This window comes from Chenopodium quinoa, unplaced genomic scaffold, assembly GCF_001683475.1.
Source record: "Chenopodium quinoa cultivar QQ74 unplaced genomic scaffold, ASM168347v1, whole genome shotgun sequence".
NCBI lineage: Eukaryota > Viridiplantae > Streptophyta > Magnoliopsida > Caryophyllales > Amaranthaceae > Chenopodium > Chenopodium quinoa.
This window is the reverse complement of record NW_018744111.1, coordinates 1,750,124-1,768,804: the sequence shown is the minus strand read 5'-3', so window position 1 is coordinate 1,768,804 and position 18,681 is coordinate 1,750,124. Positions and strand designations below refer to the sequence as shown.

Here is an 18,681-nt window from a genome sequence, read left to right as displayed (position 1 = left end):
GCACAACGGCTGTTGGTTCAAGTTAGGAGCTGTTAGCTCTCTCAGTGTTCGATTTTCTGCCATCACTTCCTCTTCTTGAATGTTGAAGATGTATGTTGATTCACTGGGGTTTGTTCTTGCCTCTCTTCGCGACCTGGAAATATTTCTTTCAATTTCTGGATCAAACTGCAAAACTTCTTTGTTAGCAGAACGGGTACTTATCATACCCTAGCGAACAAACAAAGAAAAAATATCTAAGAACAATCCTAAAATAAATTCTACTAAGATAAACAATTAAACGGTAACGCCTAAGTCCCCGGCAACGGCGCCAAAATTTGGTGTGCCTCAGTCGTATGCAACCAAAAATATCACAACTAAGCTAACTGCAAATAAACGTAGTTAGGGAAGTCGAGTTCGAATCCACAGGGAAAAAGGGACTAATAACTGGAAACCTAAGTGGAAATACTCTAGGACGGTAGTAACCTAAGTAACGAGGGGGGTTTTCACGAGCAATGATGATAAATGAACTAAGTAAGAACAACGAACGTAATGAATAGGTAATCAATGAGAAGAACGGTCTTGGTTATGCGAAATCCACTAATGAACATACAAATTGATCATAGAAGTCTCCTCAATCAAGCTCTATTGAACACCTTGTTGTAGAATTCCTAGATTCTAAATTCTCATAAATAGTTAGAAATAGCAAAGCGCTCCTTTCTAACCCTTTCCAATGCACAATTCAAGACAAGCGCTCTAAATTATCCACAAGAAGAAAATAAACGGAGAAATCAACAAGGATTGAATAAATTAACACAAGCGGTCTAATTTCTTCAATAATATTATTCCCTCTTCAAGTTATCAACCAAAAGCATGCATCAATAACCTAAAGTTGCTACTTTGGAAAGATTAATTAGATGCAAGCGAATCCAATAATTCTAACCTAGCAATTGATTAAAGCAAATCATGAAATTAATTCAAGGAACAATATATATTCAATAGATATTAAGAGAAGAAAGATCTCACAATTCGTAGCTAAAAGCTTCAATCTTTAACCAAGAATCCGGAAGATTAAGCTTCCATGGATTCTAATTCCAAAACAAAGAATTCTGAAAATTCCAAGAAAACCCTAGAAAGCTTTTTTTTCTCAAAACCTTCATTCTCCTCTCCTCCCCCTAAACTTAATTAAAACTAAGCTATTTATATGTTTCTATATTTTAATAACATAACACAATAATAATAATAAAATAATATCCAAACACGTGCCAAAACAAAGCCAAAATTGCTGAAAAAGAAGCCAAAAATTGCGCAAAAACTGAGATTGCCGCTGCCAGCTGCTCTGGACCCGCTGGCAGCGGCTCTGGCAGCCTTGGAAGCCTTCGTATGCTGGAATAGCAGCTGCCAGCGGCTCTGGCCAGCTGCCAGCTGCCCTGGCAGCAATTCACTACTGTTTTTTCCTTCTTCCTTGCTTTGAACCTTCTTCTAGCTTCTTCAAACTTGCTTTCTTGCCTCCTTGTGAATCAACAAGCCATGCTTCATACACTCTCAAATCATCATCCAAGGTCCGCCTACTCATAGTACTCTTCACTTCATTCCCGAGCTCAACTCACTCACTTTCACTCATAATTTCCCTCTTTTGCACATAAATGGGACGATGAGTCAAAACTCACAAAAGCTAACAAAAGTACATATAAAGCATCAAAACACACCCTAAAATGCTTCTCTCAACCCATGATAAGAAGGCTTATCAAGAAACCCGCCCAAGATCTGCTCACTAATTAAGGAAACTAAACACGCAATCACATAATTAACAACATAAGAGAGAGAAAGAGAAAAAAACATACTTACCCTTGACGCGTGCTTCGCTCGATACACGAGCTCTTACTTCAAAAGCTCCAGCCACGCAAGTGCGACGGCCTCCTACGGCTCGCACCCTCGACTCGACCCGAACGTCTTAATCTCGAAGGTTAGTCGGGACTTGACCAAACAAAACTAAAGTATTACGAACTTAAAGGTTTTCTCACTTTTCAACGAGATGCCTTTTTGAGTTCAACTCAAGTGATTTTTCCCAAACCCAAAACTTGGGTATTTTAAGGAAATGGAGATTTGCATCAATGTGGGAGATTTGCATTTTCCACTATTTTATTTTAATCAAAAACAAAATAAAATTCAAGGCAATCAACAAGCTCAAAGTGTCACACAGAGAGAGAGAGTAGGTGAGGACCACTAAAGGGGGGACCAACTCACCTTGCTCCCCAAGCCAAACACCAACCCCTTTGGTCCCCTCCCTTGACTGGCTGACCAAGCCACATGGCTTGCTGGAAACTTGCCTTGGCTGCCAAGTTTGGCAGCTAGCACCTAACACCAAGGCTAGGCAGCCCAGCCAGCCAGCACGCATCATACGCGCAACCAGCTATGCATTACAATGTTTACAAACATATATGACAGGAGAAATAGTGTAGCAATCATAGCATCATTCATTGAAACCAAGTGTACTTACAGGACTAAATCATTTAGCTTCTTTGTCATCAAGCTTCATTTTTTCTTGTAAGGCTTTCATTTTTTTTTGCTTTTTCGTCTGAGAAATTCTTCAATGTTTCCTGAAAGATAACATGAAATTAGTATAGATTAGATTAAAAAACAGTGACCTTGACACCAAACTGGGCACTCACAGCAGCTTCACTTGCGGGAGTTGAGTTACAAAAGAATATTGTTGTCACTTCCATTGCCTGCTCAGGTAAGTCCATGCGCAACTTGAGTCCCATTTCTAAAAATGCAGACAAAAGGGCCACATGATCCCCATGTTGTTGAAACAAATATTTTGTAAGACGGTAAATATTATCAAATAGAAGTTCTAAGATGTATATTATCTTTGAGAACTCTGTAAAGCGCATCAAGGAAAAAAGAATTTAAACTAATAAAAAACGGATTATAAAATCAGATTAAATGAAACAGCAGCTACACTAGAAACTAAATGTAACATAGATATTAAGGTTGCAGGCAATTAGGAAGAACAGTGTGATTACAGGATCTGTTGAACTGCAAATCATTTCCCTAATAACAACCTTCCATTAAATCGAATTCCCAAACTATTTTCCAAAACAAATTTAATGGATATTAGACGGACACTGAATTAAACAAAACATATAATCTTGTTATTTCTTCCAAAGTAAAATGATTAAAAAAATGTTAGAAAATATAATATGAAGAAAATAATACAAAACCGCTACACGACAACTATGAAACAAATTAAGAGATGACTTATTCTGATAACTAACATCTTGTTTGGTTTTTAAAGATGCTAAAAAATGGAAATTAAGGAAAAAGAGAGGTCATGGTTTATAGTTTGTTTTAATCGGTTAGACTAGAAATGGTTCTTTAGTTTGGTTAACTAATGATGAACTGCTATAGACTTTCAAAAAAAACAAAGAGTAATTTAGGAGATTCACAATTTTTTTCACGTTTAAACCAATATTTGCTGTTTTGGAAAAAAAAGAAAAGTAAGAATTTTATATAGACAGATGTTTGTCATCACTTCCTTTCCTAATCTACTCAACCATATTCCCAAGCTTTTGCTTAACACACGTGGCCTCTATGCCCATTGCTCAAATTTATAAGAACTGTGAGCTATTTTTCTATTTTGTAAATAAAAGCACACACTGATAGACAACCAAATATATTACCACAAAAGCAAAAACTTAATCTAGAACTAATAGTAACTGTTACTTGATGAGGAGCGAAATGTCGTCGTCAATGCACCTTCCTATCAAATTAATCCTAGATTACCTAAATGAGTATAGAGGCGAGCAAGGGTCGAGATCCACGGAGAAACGGGAGATTGCAACGCTAAGTGCTAACAATAGAGTTTTAAAAGGGGTGTATATGAATAAGAGTGGTGGAAAACAAGACAATAAATAAACTAAGGCTACCAAAATTACTCTAACAATTACCAAAGACTAACAAGTATTGGAAACTATGAGATTAAAAACGCTAGGGGGATCGGGGAACATAAAACTTGGAGATTATGAGTTAAACACATAGATAATCAAGGATTCGCAACCAAGGGAGCAAGGATCCTACTTAACACAATTCATTCCCATGCAATTGATTAAGCAATGTATAAACTACGATCTATCCTAACATGATCACTCCTACGCATCAATTAGGACATGTAATAATATAGTCAATGGTGCACAACATCAACCATATAACAATAAGCACAAGTTCATACAACAAGGGTTTAAATCCCCAAAAATCAAGTATTTAATCAAATAGCAACCAAGTCGTCCATTCCCCTTCCCCTAGCTAAAAATCTAGCCTAGGAGAGAGAAACTACTCATATCAACAATACCCAAAATATTGGCCATAATCAAAATCATCAACATAACAATCAAAAATACTTGAAATATGTAAATAAACCAAAATAAAAGGGATTAAGATAGAAAGAGCTCAAAAAGCTTCAACCTTGTATTGAAATAAGAAAATGGGTCTTTGAACCTTCAATGGTGAACCATCAAAAATCCAATAGAATGCTCCAATATTGATTACAAGGATGATTAAAGCACAAATCTAGATTAAAGATTAAAGTTTGGGTGATAAAAGACTAAGAATCTGAATTTTCTCTCTTTAAAAACTTATAGAAGCATCAATGGAGACTATTCTCTCTCTAGAAATGTTCTAGCATATAACCCTAAATGGAATAGCTGCCTTCCTTCCCTTTTCAAATCATCTTTTAAGTAGGGAAATAAAAACGGGCTGGGCTGACGGCGTGCGCGCCCGCTACAGCTCTTTGCGCGCCCGCGCAGGATGATGTGCGCGCCCTCTACTAAAGGTTGCGCGCCCGCGAACTTTCGTGTGCGCGCCCTCTACTAACATCTGCGCGCCCTCTACTAAGCGCGCTTGGCATCTACAGAAAGTTGCCTTCTATCTTCAAGAGTTCAAGCTAATCTGCGCGCCCGCTCCGGGAATCATCGCGCCCGCGCAGGATGAGTAGCGCGCCCTCTCCAGGGCGCGAGGCATCTACGAGGTTTACATCCTGATTTGTCCTTAAATGCGCGCCCTCTCCCTTGGGTTGCGCGCCCGCGCAGAGCGGGAGAGAGGGCTCTCCTGGGCGCGCAGCCTGATTAAAGCTCCTCACTCGATTTGCTATTGAAACCGGCTCTCAAAACTATCCCGAACTCTCTTCTACTTCACGTATCGATTGGTTTACCTGCAAAACATAGGAAAACACCCAAAAACAGCACAAAAAGGTAAAGTAGAGGGGAAGTACGAGGGAAATAGTATTGTTGTGAAATATATGGAGAAGCGCGGAAAAATAGGGCTAAACAAGCGATAAATGGAGGGAAATGGTAGGAAAAAGGATCCCGAATAGTGGCATAAATGCCACTTATCAAATTCCCCCACACTTACCTCTTGCTTGTCCTCAAGCAAGATCATCACCCAAATTAGAAATAAAGGCAGACAACCAAAATTAAAAATAAAAGAAAGACATAAGAATATACACTAACTCACTTTCGTAGGAATTACGGCTGTTTTTAGTGCAAACAACAAGCCATTTAAACCTCAAAGTCGCCTATGAGGACGAGTATGCTCTCGTGAAGGTTTCCAAAGAGATTAACACACAACTCTTGGCAAAAACCGAGGAGAAGAAGACAAATCAAACACTACAAAGATAAACATAATTCAGCATGGCTAAAAAAACACAACATCAAATTTCAAGATGGACAATTGCTTTATTCGGGCTCAACCATGATAAACAACATCAAAGAATATTAGTCATTCTCAACTAAATGGTGCACGCACTTCTCAAGATGCTAAAGATTGCGAGAATCAAGCCTAAGCCAAGCATAGAGAACTAATGAGTCATCTTCCTCCCTAGTCCCCTCTAAAATGGTCCGCGTTCCCCTCACTAGCTTCAAATCATCCCCCTAGGTGGCTCCTCATGGTTCCACGAAGGAACCGGAAAAAAGAATTACTTTGCGGAGGTAAAAGATCATCCCGACATCTCATCTATACATGCTCTTTCCATAGGGTTGAAAACCATCTCCCTCCACCGGTTAATGACCATGTACTTCTAAGGTCTAAGGGGCTTTACATGGGTTGTAATGACACGGCTTAAGGTAGAGGTTGGAAGAACAATTTGAAATAGTGGTGGTAATCCCTAAGTGAAGCAAGAGGAAGGGCAACCCTCAAGGTCAAAATTCAAGCCATAACCACAACTCAAACGAACATCCAAACATTTTGATTTCATTCGCATCACTAACTTTATTCAACGATATACAAGATAGATCAATTTCTCATATCACTTTTTTTTTTCTCATCAAAGCATTACACTTCCCAAGTTTTCTTTCATGCTCAAATTTAGACTTTCATCTCAAGAATTTGCTCCAAACCAATTTCATCAAAGGTTCATGCTCATATTCACTACACTCTTCATACTAGCCTTACAAGCCCAGTGCTTCACTAACTAAAAGGGTTGGTAAAACATAGGTCGTTAAGCTTGTAATGGGGTTGAGACAAGAATGGGAAACATTAAGCTCAAATTATTTGGCAAGGAGGTTGATGCAAAAGAGAAAATCAAATTTGTAACTAAATAAAAGAGAATATAAATGAAAATGAGAAATGATGCCCTTTTCCTCCCCCAAAAGTCCAAGGTCATGATCTTGGGAGCTAATAATCAACACAAGGATTCAAACGTGCATAGCTGAGGATCCTAAAAACGCCGCTCAACAAATTGATGAAGGCTTGAACAAATTGAACCTCACTAGGGATGAGAAGAGTAAGCAACAACCAACTAGGGGGCGTCAAATCCACTATGAGGAGCAACTCCATCTTACCACAAACCGTGAACTAAGGGTTCAAATGCCATCACTAGTTCTTGCCTTCGCTACCTTGACTAAGACTCGACTAATTCAATCAACAACGATCTCGAAATGTGCATCTCATCACAAAGTTAAGAACGAAGAAACTAACATTCTAAGGTGCATCATCACAGAAATAGAGTGCGAATGTAGTAAGCAAGTTCCAAAATACCACTATATCATCATGCCATAATTAAGCTTATCACAAATAAAAATAATAAGGAAATGAAACAAAAGAAAGGAGTAAAGAGGGTTCACATATTAGGCATAAAGATTCAAATAAATCCCAATCGACATACAAGTGATCGTTCGGTATCAATACCAACGATCCTAGGTTCCTTGGAACCGCATGCAAACATCCTCGAACCATTCAACTCCTTCCTAGGCTAAGAAGAAAAAAAACTAAACACACCAAAAAGAAAAAAAAGGGGTATCACCGAATGCCGCTTGAATTTGGAATGCACAGTCATACCATACTCACCATCGGGTTTGCAATTTGAAGTGCGGGTGAGTTGTTTTTGAAGTTCCTTCTTCAATCTGCATCAATGAGACAAGGAAAACACACCAAAATGAAAGCAAGAAAAGGAGCATAAACTATATACAAAGGATTAGATCTTCGCATCATAAACAGCAAAAACAACAGGATATCAAATAAAAGCAGCGGAAATAGACAACAAGCTAAGATTTCCCCCCACACTATAGTGATGCAAGCCCCTTATATACAAAAGAATCGACCCCTAACGCTTATACCCCCCCCACACTTAGAAGGAGTAACGACCTCGTTGCTCCAAGACAAAACAAAGGAAGGGAAGGACAGGGGGAATAACCGAGAAAAAGAGGGGGCTAGTGCCCACTAGGGCCAGCATCACCGGAGTCCGGCCCCATATCCCCGTAGGAGAAGCCGTCAGATGGGCCGTGGGGATCCCAACCTCCAGTGTAGCCTGGAGGCCTACCATAATGACCTCGGAAGAGGTCTTGTTGCCAAGTAGGCAACGGGTCGAATTAGGGGGGCATGGTTAGGGGTTGGGGGTGGGTGGGGTCAACAAAGGGGTAATTTGGATCACCCCTATAATCACTACCACCCGACAAACTATAATCATAGGACCCGGATGCGTCAGGGAAATCATGGCGCACCCTATTTAGCTCGGAAGGTCCTTGCCAATAGGGGTAGGTAGGGGCGTTATCACCCCCCACGATGGCACTGGGCCATGCTGGGGAGTCCAATATGGATAATTGACCAGAGGCGTGACATCGCCTCTATCTACATGCATATCATAAATAGACTGATGTTGGAGAAACATACCTTGCTGGGTTTCAAATAGGCTTTGAACACCCAACTGGAGGCTCCCCATTTGCTGCTCAAGGCTTTCCAAGCCTTGGCTTTGGAAGAACTGTTGCTGTTGTTGCTGTTGGTGTTGATGTTGTTGATGTTGTTGTTGATCCACCATCTCCTCATCATCCTGCTCAAATACAAGGCCCTCTCCTCGATCGGCTCTAGGAAGGACACCATTGTCCCTCCTAACCCAGTAGATGTTTCTGGACTCCCTTTGGAAGGAGGTAAGATCCGGGTTTGGGAGAAAGCAACGGTGTGCATGAGACACCAACCAATCATAAACTCCCTCTCTAGGGGTGAAGGCAATGAATCCTAACCTTTTAAATTGCTTAAGATTGAGAAAGATGTCACTGCTATTTCCAATCATAGTGCCAGAGGGGAGGAGGTCCCCATGCCAAAGGTTCAGGGATAACCTTGTTACCATACTCCCATAGGCAATTTCGCCGGTCTTCTTCCCCTTGGCGATTGATAAGCAATTTTTGATGAAGAAGTAGCCCAGGTTCACTCGTCGGCCTAAGGTCGGCTGAGTAGCGAACCACAGAGTGAGAATATCCTCCCTAGACATCTTCCCTAAATCCTGCTTGTTGAAAATAGCGTATCCAAGTATACGGTGCATGATTCTTAGGGCCGGGTGAGCGATCTCACTGGCTAAGGAGTAGCGGGTGTTGAACTCTTCTTTTCCCGTGATCCCCCTCCACCAATGTCTTTCATTATAACCTTCGAAGGAGGAGTTCTCGGGAGCAACAAGGTTAGCATCTGGATTAAAGTCCAGGGCAATGTTGAGCTCTTTCAAGGATAGTGAATGAGATTTGTTTAAAAGCTGGAAGGTTACTCTAAAGTCGTCAACCCCCACAGCTACACTGGAGAAAGTGGAAAAGAATTCAAGGGTTGGCTCAAGGTAGGTGTTGAATGACGAGCTCACAAATGTACCCAAATTGAGGTTCTCAAAGAGTACCCAAATTTCTTCGTCGACACTCAAGCTTGTGGTGCTAGGACGGTGATAGTGCTTGGAGGGTCTAAGCTTCCTCTCTTTCATTTTTTTTTAGTTGGCTTCGTGGTTGTTATTTTGGAAGGTAAGAGGGGGTAAAGTTGGTTGATTTTGTTGGGATTGGGAAGGTTGGGAGGGTTGTGGTTCCGTCCCAGTCTTTGATCGTTTTCTACTGAATTTCAACATCTTCGCCCCAACCATTTCTCAAAAGTTTATACCACAAAGAATTTCACACCAAAACACCGAAAATATCAACCCAAACCACAATTCGAAGAGTACCAACCCAAAAATTCAATCGCACTATCAAGCGAAATCCTACAAAAAAGCAATTAGCACAACAAATACAACAACAACGTAACAAAGTTAGTCAATAGGCAAGGAGCTCATGAGATGTATACATCACCCAAACAATTCTCAGAATTCCCAGACTACTCACACTCGTCATGAAATTCATGGCCAACAATTTACACATCATAAACCCACAAACACCTATATCTAACAATTAACAATTCCCTAACTATTTCAAGAAAATCCCAAAAATTGAAAATCATTAACAAGTATTCATTAGAATCACATATTTGCAAGAATAATCATATACATGTCAATATAATCATACGAAATGCAAAAATATCACATGTATTTCAATTGAGTCAAAATTTCTCCCACAGACATCACAAATTCAAGAAGTCTATCATGAATTCTATCAAAATATAGCAGAAATTAGGCTTAGGGAGTTTGATATACCTTCTTGAAGATGAAAATTCGAACGAAAACTTCACCGAGGGGGCTAGCTTCGTGCAATGGGAGATTGGGGTTTTTGGGGTTTTCTTGAAATTTCTTGGGTGAGATTCAAGGGTTTTTGATGAGCAAAAGTGTGCAAAGTGAGGTTTTGGTGAGTGTTTGATGAATTTTGAGGGAGATTTGGGGAGGAAAAGTGAAGGTTTTGAGGTATGATGGAGGTTAGTAATGGAGGTTAGTAATGGAGGTTAGGGCTTAGGAGAGAGAGAGAAGTGAGAGCATGAAAGTGAAAATGAAGATGAAAGAAGCATACCTGCGCTTTCTGAACTGGAGTCGTGCGCGCCCGCGCACACTACCTGCGCGCCCGCGAACACATCCTGCGCGCCCGCGCAAACCTGTGAGAGCCCTCTCACGGGCGCGAACGCTATCTACAGAAGCATTGGCCCTTTTTTTTTCCAGAAAGTGTGCACCCACGCTAAGGACTCTCCGCGCCCGCGCAAACCTCATGAGCGCCCTGTAGAGCCCTCTCAAGGCATCTACAGAATACACCCAAACTTCTTCGATTTTAAAAGTTCTCTAACTCTACTAAAAATCCCTAACACATAAAACTAAAATATTTATCAAATATTACTACCCAATCTAAAGCATACAAAAGTTCAAGTTCAAAACGACAATATTCCTATATTACGGAATCGGCTTTAAGAGCTCCCATCCCGAGATCATCAAAAGCGCGTGAATGTCGTTAATTCTCTTCATTGTGCTCCTTCCTCGGGTCTACTTGACTTACAATAAAAACAACTATGGATTAGATCCAATCATAAAATCTAGGTACAAAAATTAAAAATTCAAAGAATAGAAGGGAGAAAGGGGCTCGGGTTGCCTCCCGAGAAGCGCTTCTTTTTAAGGTCATTAGCTTGACCATTGTTTCGATTCATTAAGGCTCAACAAGAGAAGGCTCGTAATCCATAGGATCAAGCCTAAGGCACTCAATACGACCAACTTCGTTCCCTGAATGATAGAGTTTGACGGGTGTCCATTAACCCAAAACTTGTGATCGCCCGCATCTAGCTCAAAGGACCCATAAGGAGTGACATTAGAAATCCTGAAAGGACCGGACCATTTGGATTTCAGTTTTCCGGGGAAAAGACGAAGTTTAGAGTTGAAAAGTAGAACTTCATCTCCAACCTTGAATTCCTTGAACCTTATCCTTTGATCGTGCCACTTCTTTGTTTGCTCCTTTTAAAGCCTTGAATTCTCGTATGCATCGAAATGAAGCTCCTCTAGTCCATTCAATTTCATCAACCTTTTCTTTCCGGCTTCCCCAAGGTCCATATTAAGCTCCTTGATGGCCCACCAAGCCTTATGTTCTAACTCTACCGGGAGATGGCAAGCCTTGCCATAGACCAACCGGTATGGAGTAGTTCCTATCGAGGCTTTGTAGGCCGTTATAAGGGCCCATAGAGTATCATCAAGTTTGAGGGACCAATCCTTTCGAGTCCGGTTCACCATCTTCTCAAGTAGGTTCTTGATCTCTCGGTTCGATACCTCAACTTGGCCTTGGGTTTGGGGATGATATGGGAGCCCTACTTTATTGTGGACACCATATTTCTTGAGGAAGGCTTCAAGCTTCTTCTTGGCAAAGTGCGATCCACCATCACTAATTAGAGTCCGGGGCACCCCAAATCTTGGAAAGATGATCTTCCTTAGAAGCTTGAGGACTACTTTGTGATCGTTGGTTGGCGATGGTATAGCCTCTATCCACTTGGTCACGTAGTCAACCGCAACCAATATATAAGCATTTCCACATGAGGACACGAATGGACCCATGAAATCAACCCCCCAAACATCAAACGGTTCAACTTCAAGGATACCCAATTGAGGCATTTCATCCCGTTTTGTGATGCCTCCCGCTCTTTGGCACCTATCACACCTAGATATGTATCGTTGGGCATCACGATGCATGGTAGGCCACCATAGAAGGGATTGAGAGATTTTAGCCACAGTTTTAGTCACACCACCATGTCCTTCACACGGTAGTGAATGGCAATGTTCGAGCACACCCTCAATTTCATGGTCCGGGACACATCTCCGGAATATACCATCCCCACATTGTTTTAATAATACTGGGTCGTCCCAAAAATACCGTCTTACTTCTTTGAAAAACCTCTTCTTTTGCTGAGATGAGTATTGGTATGGGACAATTCCACTAGCTAGGTAATTTGCGAAATCCATAAACCATGGACTAGGAGAAGAAGCGATAGCCATAAGGGTCTCAACACCTATCTCCTCATTTATCGGAACACTTTCAACATCATTATGAGGTAATCTAGACAAGTGATCGGCAACATGGTTTTCGGCCCCCCTCTTATCCCTCATTTCAATATCAAAATCTTGAAGACGGAAGACCCATCGTATTAACCTAGGCTTTGCATCCTTCTTGTTCATTAAGTTTCGAACCGCAGCATGGTCCGTGTACACTATCACTTTGGAGCAAACAAGATAGGGCTGAAACTTGTCCATAGCAAACACAATTGCAAGCATCTCCTTTTCTGTAGTAGTATATTTCTTTTGGGCATCATCCAAGGTTCTACTAGCATAGGAAATTACGTGCAGCTAGCCTCCTTCTCTTTGACCTAATGCGGCTCCCACTGCGAAGTCACTAGCATCACACATTAGTTCAAATGGCAAGCTCCAATCTGGAGCTTGCACTGCAAGAGAAGATGTGAGAGCTTCCTTGTGCTTATTGAAGGCTCGAAGGCAACTATCATCAAAACAAAAATCTTTATCCTTTTGAAGCAATCCGGTTAAAGGTTTAGATATAGTGGAGAAATCTTTGATAAACCTCCGGTAAAAACCCGCGTGCCCCAAGAAAGCCCTTACTCCCGTAATGGAAGTAGGCGGGGGTAGCTTGGTTATTACCGACACCTTAGCCGGATCAACTTCAATCCCTCTTTTTGACACCTTATGGCTGAGAAAAATCCCCTCCTCAACCCTAAAATGGCATTTTTCCCAATTTAAAACAAGGCTCGTCTCTTGACATCGCTTCAAGACTTTTTCGAGGTTTAATAAGCACATTTCAAAAGAGGAGCCGCCTACACTGAAATCATCCATGAATACTTCAATTTCATTCTCCAACATTTCAGAGAAAATGGAGGTCATGCATCGTTGGAAGGTCGATGGGGCGTTGCATAGGCCGAAAGGCATCCTTCGGTATGCGAATGTCCTATAAGGACAAGTGAAAGTGGTCTTCTCTTGATCCTTAGGGTGGATTAGGATTTGGAAAAATCCCGAGTATCCATCTAAGAAGCAATAGAAGGCATGCTTTGATAACCTTTCCAACATTTGGTCAATTAAAGGGAGAGGGAAGTGATCTTTCTTTGTATTTTTATTCAACTTCCTATAATCAATGCACATTCTCCACCCAGTCACCGTTCGGGTGGAGATGTCCTCTCCCTTCTCATTCTTGATTATGGTCATGCCACCTTTCTTAGGAACTACGTGAGCCGGTCTTACCCATTTGCTATCGGAGATAGCATAGATAATCCCCGCTTCACATAGTTTCAAAATCTCCTTTTTTACTACCTCTTTAAGGTTAGGATTTAACCTTCTTTGAGGCTCAATGGAGGTGGCATCATCATTCTCAAAATTGATTCGATGCATGCACAACGAAGGGCTAATACCCTTGATATCATCAATGTTATACCCTATCACACTTCTATATTTTCTCAAAACGTCAAGCAATTTATCCAAATCATGCCCATCAAGGATAGCATTGACAATAACTGGGTATTCCCCTTCATTTCCAAGGTAAGCATATTTCAAAGAGGGGGGAAGGGGTTTGAGTTCTACCTTAGGAGGAGGCTTAGAACTCTCCTCCAATTTCTCCTCTTCTTGTGCTAGCTCTTCATGCTTAGGATCATTCTCTTCCTCTCTTTTGGCTTCTTCAATAGTCATGACAAACTCCTTTGCCTCGTGAGAGTAGTACTCTTCCTCGCATGTAAGAGCCTCAACCATTGGATCTTGAGGGCTCATCATAACCCTTCCCAAACAATCCAACTCCTCACCTACCACATCAACCCTATAACACTTCTCAACCATGGGGGTCTTGAGTAGCTTAGAGAATTCAAAAACAATCTTTTCATCGGCTACTTCACAAGTAATGGTATTGTTTTTGCAACTAATGACGGCCCCCAATGTCTTCAATGTTTCCCTTCCAAGAATCAAAGGAGTTTTCTCATCCTCCTCCATATCCATTACAAAAAAATTACAAGGTACATAGATGTGTCCCACTTGAATAGGGACATCTTCAATTTCTCCACAAGGCAACTTAACCGATCGATCGGCTAGTTGAATGGTCTTCCTTCTTGGTATCATCTCGATATTCAATTGTTGAGCAATGGACAACGACATTAGGCTAACACTAGCCCCAAGTTCGGCTAGAGCTCCTATGGGCCCCAAGTTGCTAATCTTGACCGGTAATGTGAAACTTTCGGGGTCTCTTTGCTTCTTTGGCATCTTATGTTGAACAAGCGCACTTACTTGATGTGGAAGTGTAATAAATTCATCCTTGAGCTTCCTTTTGTTCGATAGGATATATTTGAGGAACTTCACATAAGATGACATTTGTGTCACCACTTCAAGGAAAGGTAGGTTGATGTGTAACCCTTTCATCACATCAAGAAACTTTGCAAATTTGTCACTCAACCTTCGCTCCGCAACCCTCCCGGGATAAGGTACCGGATTATCATACTTGCTAGTGTCAATGGGGTCCTTACCCTTGGACTTCTTGTCTCTAACTTCTTTCTCAATATTTACCTCCTCATCTCCCTTCTTATCTTCCCCTTATTTCTCTACCTCCTCATTCCCTTTTGGGCCTTCATAAGAAGCACCCGATCTCAAGGTGATCGCCTTGCATGTGTCGGGTTGTTTAAGGTTGTGAGATGGGTTTGTGTTCGGTTGTCCGGGTAGTTTAGAGGAAGAGTTTAAGGAAGAATTTTCAGCCACTTGAGCTAATTGAGAATCAACCATCTTGTTGTGTTCCTTAAGCTCTTGGATTTGTTGATTCATGGCTTGGAGTTGTTGGAGAATTTGGGTTTGAGTAGAATCGGGTTGAGACACTTGCTCTTGACTCCTTTGAGTTGCTTGATTTTGATTTTGGTATTGGTGTTGGCTATTTTATTGGTGGTTCCTTGGGTAGTTTCCCTTTGGGTTTTGGCTTTGGTATTGGTTTTGGTATGTAGAAGGGTTTTGGTTTTGGTATTGTGGGTTGGAATTGAACGGTTGTTGAGCTTGTTGGTTCCATTGTTGGGGTTGGTTTGCAAATCCGGGTGGTGGTTGTCTCCAAGCTACTCCTGCACCAATTCCCCTATATCCCTCTTGCCTTGTGTTGTAAGCCGCGACATGCTCCGGGCTCAAACCTCCACAATAAGATGTATCGTGGTTTGTACCACCACAATTTTGACAAGAGAAAGAGTTAACTTGGGAGGAGCTTGCACCACTATTGATATTTGTATTCAATTTTGCAAGCCCTTTTGTCAACGTCTCAATTTGATGTTGTAATTGATCAACCTTCTCCAACTCATACTTTCCACCCTTTCTAGGTACATTCCTCCTTCTACTTCCCCAAGAATAGTTCTTCACCACCTCTTCAATTGTTGCTTCAACTTGGTTTTGAGGGACTTTAATCAATTGTCCACTCGCCCCCGCGTCCAAGTTGGCTCTAGACATTGGCTCCAATCCATCGTAGAAGAACCTCATGAGTAAGCTTTTATTGTATTCATGGTGAGGACATGCTTGCACCAACTCTTTAAACCTCTCCCAAGCTTCACTAAGGCTTTCCTCCGCCTCTTGTTCAAAAGATGCAATCTTCCTCCTCATGTCGGCGGTTTTCTCTTCGGAGATGAACCTTTTCAAGAATGCTTGGACAATTTCCCTCCATGTTGTGAGAGAATTAGGCTTGACTTGCTTGAGCCACTTCTTTGCCCTCCCCGCAAGAGACTGTTGGAATAGGTGCATCCGAATGTATTCTTGAGAAACTTGGTTGGTTTGTATCATGGCACAAAGCTCAAGAAATCTATCAAGATGCTCAATGGGGTCTTCACTTGGAGAACCCGAAAATTGCTCCGCTTGTACCATTCTTGTATATTGAGGATGGATGGTGAATTTAGTTTCCGTGGCACCCGAAAATTGCTCATAATCCTCCGGATTACCGAACTCACGAAATAAAACGTCCGCTTGTTGCCCGGCCATTTCTTCGCCTTGAGAGTGTGAAGAGCAAGAATCACTCTCACTATCAAAAATAGCTCCAAAACCTCTTCCTTCTTCTTGATAAAGTCTACGACTTGTCTCAAGGTACGGTCTATTTCGTGATCAATGTAGTGAGAAGGTGGTCCTTGAGATCTCCTTTGCATCCACCAAAGCTAAGCAAACGATTAGAAATGACTAGCACAATCAAATGGACAAAAAAAAAAGAAAAAAAAACTCTAAAATAACACAAAAGCAAAACAAAATTGACCGTCTCCCCAGCAACGACGCCAAAATTTGATGAGGAGCGAAATGTCGTCGTCAATACACCTTCCTATCAAATTAATCCTAGATTACCTAAATGAGTATAGAGGCAAGCAAGGGTCGAGATCCACGGAGAAATGGGAGATTGCAACGCTAAGTGCAAACAATAGAGTTTTAAAAGGGGTGTATATGAATAAGAGTGGTGGAAAACAAGACAATAAATAAACTAAGGCTACCAAAATTACTGTAACAATTAACAAAGACTAATAAGTATTGGAAACTATGAGATTAAACACGCTAGGGGGATCGGGGAACATCAAACTTGGAGATTAAGAGATAAACACATAGATAATCAAGGATTCGCAACCAAGGGAGAAAGGATCCTACTTAACACTATTCATTCCCATGCAATTGATTAAGCAATGTATAAACTACGATCAATCCTAACATGATCACTCCCGCGCATCAATTAGGACATGTAATAATATAGTCAATGGTGCACAACATCAACCATATAACAATAAGCACAAGTTCATACAACAAGGGTTTAAATCCTCAAAAATAAAGTATTTAATCAAATAGCAACCAAGTAGTCCATTCCCCTTCCCCTAGCTAAAAATCTAGCCTAGGAGAGAGAAACTACTCATATCAACAATACCCAAAATATTGGCCATAATCAAAATCATCAACATAACAATAAAAAATACTTGAAATATGTAAATAAACCAAAATAAAAGGGATTAAGATAGAAAGAGCTCACAAAGCTTCAACCTTGTATTGAAATAAGAAAATGGGTCTTTGAACCTTCAATGGTGAACCATCAAATTTTTTTTCATAGAATTCTCCAATATTGATTACAAGGATGATTAAAGCACTAATCTAGATTAAAGATTAAAGTTTAGGTGATAAAAGACTAAGAATCTGAATTTTCCCTCTCTTAAAACTTATACAAGCATCAATGGAGACTATTCTCTCTCTAGAAATGTTCTAAGCATATTACCCTAAATGGAATAGCTTCCTTCCTTCCCTTTTCAAATCATCTTTTAAGTAGGGAAATAAAAACGGGCTAGGCTGACGGCGTGCGCGCCCGTTACAGCTCTTTGCGCGTCCGCGCAGGATGATGTGCGCGCCCTTTCGCCCGCGAACTTCCGTGTGCGCGCCCTCTACTAACATCTGCGCGCCCGCGAAGTATACTGCGCGTCCTCTACTAAGCGCGCTTGGCATCTACAGAAAGTTGCCTTCTATCTTCAAGAGTTCAAGCTAATCTGCGCGCCCTCTCCAGGAATCATCGCGCCCGCGCAGGATGAGTAGCGCACCCTCTCCAGGGCCCGAGGCATCTACGAGGTTTACATCCTGATTGGCCTTGAAAGCGCACCCTCTCCCTTGGGTTGCGCGCCCGCGCAGAGCGGGAGAGAGGGCTCTCCTGGGCACGCAGCTTGATTAAAGCTCCTCACTTGATTTGCTATTGAAACCGGCTGTCGAAACTATCCCGAACTTTCTTCTACTTCACGTATCGATTGGTTTACTTGCAAAACACAGGAAAACACCCAAAAACAGCACAAAAAGGTAAAGTAGAGGGGAAGTATTAGGGAAATAGCATTGTTGTGCAATATATGGAGAAGCGCGGAAAAATAGGGCTAAACAAGCGATAAATGGAGGGAAATGGTAGGAAAAAGGATCCCGAATAGTGGCATAAATGCCACTTATCATTACCGCAGAAAGATCTTTAGCAGTTAAGTTTGCTTTCTCAAGTGCAGATTGTGTTACCTACAAATGGGAAAGAAAGAAAATAATAAGAACAAAAAGGTCATTTATACTTCGTATTGCTTGCTTCTAGCATTCTAGTTAAACCAATTACTCCGTAACACCATTGAGCTATCAAATAGAATGTAAACCTCACCTAATCAACTAATAGGTCATATAATAGATGGCACTCCAGCAAACATACATACTAAGCCATAAAAACCTATCTTACTGCTTTAAATAGGCAAACATATAAATTAGGGCAAGCAACCAAGACAATGTTACTTAGTTCACTTGACATGTCAAGTTAGTTAGAAATGTTGCTAGAAGTTGAGGGATTGCCAGTCACAACCCACAAGTATCTGATACAGTGAACTAAACAAACAGAGAGCTTCAGCGTTATAAGAGTGATGCTGAGCATTATGGGCAAGGTGATATTATCTTCCAAAAGTTTAGTCAACCCATGAACTTGTGAAGCCAATATATATCTACTTGAAGGTTCTCTAATTTGGTAAGATAACCCAACTGTGCTCTTT

General features: G+C 41.1%; 1 protein-coding gene across 1 annotated transcript; it reads right to left on the bottom strand.

Moving 5' to 3' along the window:
* Positions 1-15,070: 15,070 nt before the first annotated feature.
* On the bottom strand, positions 15,071-16,030 carry LOC110692398. The gene has a single exon (XM_021869396.1). It carries the CDS (start codon positions 16,028-16,030, stop codon positions 15,071-15,073), a length of 960 nt encoding a protein of 319 aa, XP_021725088.1.
* Between the last annotated feature and the right edge of the window lie 2,651 nt (positions 16,031-18,681).

Excerpts from the sequence above, each read along its gene's own strand:
- LOC110692398 (XM_021869396.1), bottom strand. The coding sequence starts at position 16,030 with ATGGTACAAGCGGAGCAATTTTCGGGTTCTCCAAGTGAAGACCCCATT.